The sequence below is a fragment of the Eurosta solidaginis genome, chromosome 3 (assembly GCF_040869045.1).
Source record: "Eurosta solidaginis isolate ZX-2024a chromosome 3, ASM4086904v1, whole genome shotgun sequence".
NCBI lineage: Eukaryota > Metazoa > Arthropoda > Insecta > Diptera > Tephritidae > Eurosta > Eurosta solidaginis.
In genome coordinates, this window is record NC_090321.1 from 194,666,854 (window position 1) to 194,672,811 (window position 5,958).

The 5,958-nt window shown below is 40.2% G+C and overlaps 1 protein-coding gene across 1 annotated transcript; it reads right to left on the reverse strand.

The window, feature by feature from the left end:
- Nucleotides 1–201: 201 nt before the first annotated feature.
- Nucleotides 202–1,164, reverse strand: LOC137246880 (serine protease SP24D-like). Its single transcript, XM_067777903.1, has 2 exons — nucleotides 864–1,164; nucleotides 202–806 (listed from the first exon to the last, which is right to left on the reverse strand). Exons 1-2 carry the CDS (start codon nucleotides 1,103–1,105, stop codon nucleotides 269–271), a joined length of 780 nt encoding a protein of 259 aa, XP_067634004.1. The 5' UTR covers nucleotides 1,106–1,164; the 3' UTR covers nucleotides 202–268.
- Nucleotides 1,165–5,958: the final 4,794 nt, after the last annotated feature.

The window sequence follows — 5,958 nt, forward strand, 5'->3', positions numbered from 1 at the left end:
ATTTAACCTTCCTTACTTGTTATTTATAAAATGAGCAAAAAATTCTTAACATTTTATGAACATTTTTAATTAAAAATTCTATGCAAACAGAAATCCTGCAAAGTTTAGATTTGTCGTGATTAATTTTTTCAAACTCTATTCTGCCGGTTTTTTATATAAAATTCCAGATTCGATCTGTTTAGTAAATAACCCGTACAACAATTTTGTTATTAATTTTTATTAAAAACAATGTTTCCGCATTTTTTTAAATTAAAACGTGTTTCGAAATTCATTCTATACATATATCCGAGTGCGCTCTTATCCAGTCCAAATGTGTAGAGATCTTTGCAAAACCATCGGGATAATCAAGGCCACATCGATTTCTAAACACAAAGTTAGCCACGGCCACTAGCTTGTCGGCCAAAATTGCCGGACCACCAGAGTCGCCAATACAGGTACCGTTATTAACCGGACGAGCTAAACAATATATATCAGGACTATCCAAATTGATTTTGTCATAACATTCTGATCTTGACAAAACCTTTTCGGTTGTATATTGCAAGTTTTTCGCTAATAAGCCATTGGTCGACTGTCGACCCCACCCAGCTATAGTCACTGTTGTGCCAACAGGTACCTCCGTAGTATCCAATGGGATAGCTTTTATAGTGTCTGAATAAACGAGCGGTGTTTCCAAGCGAAGAATTGATAAATCATGCAATTCATTAAAATAATTCTCATGGACAACGAATTCAGCAACTTTAGCGATTATTGCACCATACAGGCGATTATTGGAACCCGCACTAATAGAATATTCTTTGACGTCTTCCCTGTAAAGATGAAAGTGTAAGTATTGTATTCGCTGTGTAAATCGATAAAAACATTACAAGGTAAATTTTCCAGTGCTATCCATGCAGCTAACACAATGTGCGGCTGAGAGTACATATCGATTACTTAAAATCGATCCGCCACACCGATGTACAGAAAACCGTGTTACGGATACTATAAATGGAAACTGTCCTATTGCGGCTTCATTACCATTAAGTATACGCATGTCAGTGGAGGGCTTAGGGCTAGTCGTTGGGACTACCACGAAACAGAGTGCTATAATGGCGAATACTTTGCACATACTTCCTGATGTTTAAGAAAGAAAGTGAATTTTAAATTTATACGTGTCTACTTCATATAGGCAAATGAAGGTGTCTGGTGCTGGATTAGCATATATCTGATTTTTATTTTGTTTCGAATGTCGAGGTATGATATTGCTTTGTTACTCTTGCTTTTACTACACTATACGACAAAATCACTTTTTCTGGACCAAACCAATTTCCTTTTAGCCATAAGCAAACAAGTATTTTCTCTCTTTTTCGAAGTAAGCCTCCAAAATATCACCCCTATTCTGCATTTCGATTACGTTCCCGTTCTACGCTCCGCTTTAGTCGAAGTTGGGTATTCTGCATTACGACGGAATCGTAACGAGAAGAGGAGGAGCAAATGATTTTTCGAAATCAGCTGTTTGTACGGAATGTGTGAACATTGGAACAAAATAAATTAAAGAAAATTTGTAAAAAACCGTTTATATTTTATTATCCACGCCATTTTGTACAAAAAAACGCAATAGAATATATTGCCGCAGTGTTATATTTTTTTGAGTGAAGTGCTTTTATAATTGTAAGTGTGTTTTTGTCGTCCTTTTGGCCAATTCCCTACCGTGGCCACCAAGTTTTGTTAAAACGGATTCCGGCACGAATATAGTTGACATTTTCTGGATTTTATGGATGCTAATTTCATTATGCTGGCCTACGATACTTTATAAAGATTTATTTATTCTTTCCGCAAGGATTGTTTACGTTTTCGTTTCACCTTGCTCTACTCCGGCAGCTTGCTTTGGCATATAACCGGACCGAACGAACAGACACAAATTATAACTATTATAATTGAATCAATAGCCGCGGAATTATTTTTGGAGTTTGAAAGCAACGCATACGAAAATGGCCAGGCGAGAATGGAAACGCAAATATTGCGAGATTTGTGTAATCCCTTTGAGATGAGTGACGAATTGTAAGAAATTGAACTTAAAAGTGGTAAAGTTTAAAGACTTATTTTCTTATTTAGGTTCAAAAAAACTGTCAGACTGAATAAGGATGCTTTCAAGTATGTGTTAGATACTTTCGGTGTAAATACGTCCAAGGACTTCACCATCGACATGTTGTTTTTGACCTGGAAACATATAAAAAATCATCATCAAGCCTTCTACGTTTTTTAACAAGTTTTACTTACATTATCGTTAAAATTCTGTTATAAATTAATAAAAAATAAAAAGAAAATATTTTTCCGCCAACTAATTTGCAACTTAGAAAAACGGAACTACGATCGAAATGCAGAATACACAAAATCGAACGATTCGAAGTTGGATCGAAAGAGATTGGAACACAGAATACAAAAATTGCCAAATCGAAAAAAATCTAATCCAAGTCGAAATGCAGAATAGGGGTGTATATATGTTGAATTTCGAATTTCGAAAATTGACCAATTCTAATATTTTTTTTTTATTTATTGTGTTAAAAATATAAAAACAAAAATGTATATACAAGATTAGGTAAGACTGAATGAGTCTATAGTTAGGTTAGGTTAGGTGGTAGCTGCCCTGATAAGGATAGCTCACTTGGACAACACGAATGTCCGTTGTGATACCATATACACCAAAAATAACGGTGACTTAGATCTAGCTACTTAGAGAATCGTTGGGTAGCAACGATACAGCTCCGAATGATACCGATCTAACCTTTGGATAAATCCTCGGGAGATCCAAGTGAGTCGCGACCGAAGTACTTTCGCCTAGTTCTGGCAAAAGCTGGGCAATCAAGCATAAAGTGATTTGGTGTTTCCAACTCATCATCCTCCATACAGCTGCAGCAGGATGGAGTTTCCAGTATATTGAGACGTACCGCATGGATACCCATGGGGCAGTGCCCTGTCAATACCCCAATTACCAATTACCACTTTCGGCCAGAAAGATCTTGCTACCCTGAAAGACGTGGTGTCCGCAATCCACAGGTGGCCAGCGGAATCCCGAAATCCCTGCAGCCATCTTCATCCGGTTCAGTTGTTCCGATACGGGCTAAGAGATCCGCTTGACAGTTACCCGGGATATCACTATGGCCCGGGACCCAGATAATCTTAATTGTAAAATAATTCGATGCAATCGCAAGCGAGGTCAGGCACTCCCAGACCACCCTCGATCGCATTGTAGTTGAGCTCAAGGCCTAGATAGCCGCTTGGCAATCAGAGTAGATGTTAAATTCCCTAACCGTAGTAGCATTTCATCCCCCGCATCTTTAATCGCAGCAACTTCCGCTTGGTATACACTGCAGTGATCAGCCAACTTAAACTTGCCGCTTACATTTAGCTCTTGACAAAAGACCACCCCCCCCCCCCCCCCACCGACCTTTTCGTCCAGCTTCGACACATCCGTGAACATGTTAACCGGTCCCATGCCCCAGATAATTCTTCTTCCCCACTCCTCTCTCGGTGGAATGACTGGAGTGAGGGTTGTATAGGGAGCAGTTATCTGCATACAAGAGTCCGTTCTGTCCAGGATAAAGTCGAAACTGGTAAGAAGGCTAGAGTGTCCGAGGTCAGAAAGCCCATAGCCCATATCACGAAGCCTGACCAACGACCGGGCCGTGGCCGCCTTTCCGCAATATCTATTGGATATATGTTCAGCATGACGTTCAGTGCCAAGTTAGGTGTTGTTTTGAGAGCGCCACTGATACCGATCAGCGCCGTCCGTTGCACTGACATTAACATTTTGGAGGTGCTCGCCGTGTCCAGTGCTTTCCACTAGACCAGCACCCCATATAGCAGAATCGGTTTGACCACCATCTCATAAACCCAGATACTACTCCTAGCGAGAGTCCCCATCTCTTTCCGATATCCCCTCTACAGCAGTACAAGGCAACGGCGGCCTTCCTGGCCCGATCTTCCACATTGGGTCTCCAGGACAGTTTCTTGTCCAAAACAATCCCCAAATATTTAACGCTATCAGAAAGTACCAACGGTACCCCTCCAATCGAATGAGTTCTGAAATCGGACATCTTATATCTCCTTGTAAAACAAACCAATTCCGTTTTTACGGGGTTGACCGCCAATCCACATGATTCAGCCCACCAAGCAACAGTATCCAGGTAGCCCTGCAGAACATCGTGCAGGGTGCCCAGAAATTTGCCTCTGACTAGGATAGCGAAGTCATCTGCATAGACAACCACCCGATAACCATTGGCTTCCAGCTCCACAAGAAGCTCGTTGACTACCACAGCCCAGAGCAGAGGAGATAGGATACCCCCTGTGGCGTGCCCCTGCACACCTTCCTCCTAATTATGGCCCCTCCCCACTCCGCTGCGACAATTCTACCGCATAGAAGTTTGCTAATAAATTCAACCAGAGCCGCCTCGACTCCTAAACCCACCAGAGCTCTTTCGATTGCCCCCGGTAAGACATTGCTAAAAGCCCCCTGTTCTCCCAGTCCGAGGTTAATTTACTCCTACTAGCTCTGTTGAAGAGCCGCCGACTGGCCGCTCTTAGGTCGTCAAAAGAAACCGACCACCAGGGCAGCTTGCCCTTCCCCCTGTAAGTTTTCAATGGACAGGACAGTTGAAAGTCACTATTGCTTACCGAGGTGAAGTTTTAAACCAGAACGTCTATCTCAGATTCGGACAGGTCCGAACTAACGGTAGGCGCCGCAGGCAACAGTTCTCCCAGCTTCCTACAATACAAGTCCCAGTTAGTACTTTTAGGGTTCCCAAAAGATATTTAACCGGAACGTTCTTCGCTCTATAGTGTTACTAGAAGTTTGTTAAGCTACCAAACAGAAAAACGCTATCAAAAACCTTGGGTCCTGGCATAAAACAACTCTGCGATTACTGCTTCTAGATGTGATAGTTGTATCTGCTCTTTCGGTTGTATGTAGTGTTATTTGAACTTCGTACTTCTACTTCATTTTAAGTTTTGCCAAAGGCAAAAAGCAAATTCAGATAGCGGATTCGACCCCAGCGCATTGAAACGCCAGATATTGCTCTCCTCTTCTGCGAGTTCAGGGTATCTAACTTTAAGAACGGAGTTCACCGGGAAAATCTCTAGACGTCAGAGGCTTTTTTGTGGATATTGCTGAGGATCTTTTTGTGTTCTTCGTCTATTAATTTTTGGATCTTCAACAATAAGTTTAAACTCTTCTATATAAGTTTCTATATAAAGATTTTTAAACTTTTTGGGTTTGGTTTTAAAGTTTAAAATGTAAACCCGATAAGTATTATAGTCAACTAGTAGGGTACCCAGCGTTGCTCGGGTTGGGCAGATACTAATCTAAATAAGAAGGTGTATTTTAACGCATTCCTTCCCGTTACTCAAATTCAAGCAATCAGTATATAAGATTTTATTGATCTTATTCGAAATGTGTCTCCCAATTGTTCTCATTCTTACCCTTCATAATTTCCATATCTCTCCCTCTTCTTTTTTACACCCTTTACCACTATCCTTCTTTTTTCTTAGATCCCTCATTCCTCTAATTTATCATTCTTTGCTTTATTTTTCAAATTTTGTTTTGTCACACACAATTCATGCTCAAAATCTCATAACTTAATCGAAATATTTTAGATGCACAATTTTTGTCTATCATCTCATATAGACAGCTATTTTTACAATGGAATGCTTAAATTTAATAAAAACTTTTAAATCTCTCAATGTAATCCCTTTAACTTTTTGTGAAGTCAATGCTATAACCAAACAAAAGTTCTGCAGTTAAGTACGTACTTGGCGTATGAGTAACTTTTGCTGACATACAAAATTTGGCGCACCACCCAGTGGCGCACGTGAAATTGAAAAAAAAATTTTATTTAAAATTCGTAGTTCTGAAATATGAGAGACCTTCGTCTCGATCAAAGGAACCTATAGCCAATTTGGTGATGATTGAAATGTGGAAAATAC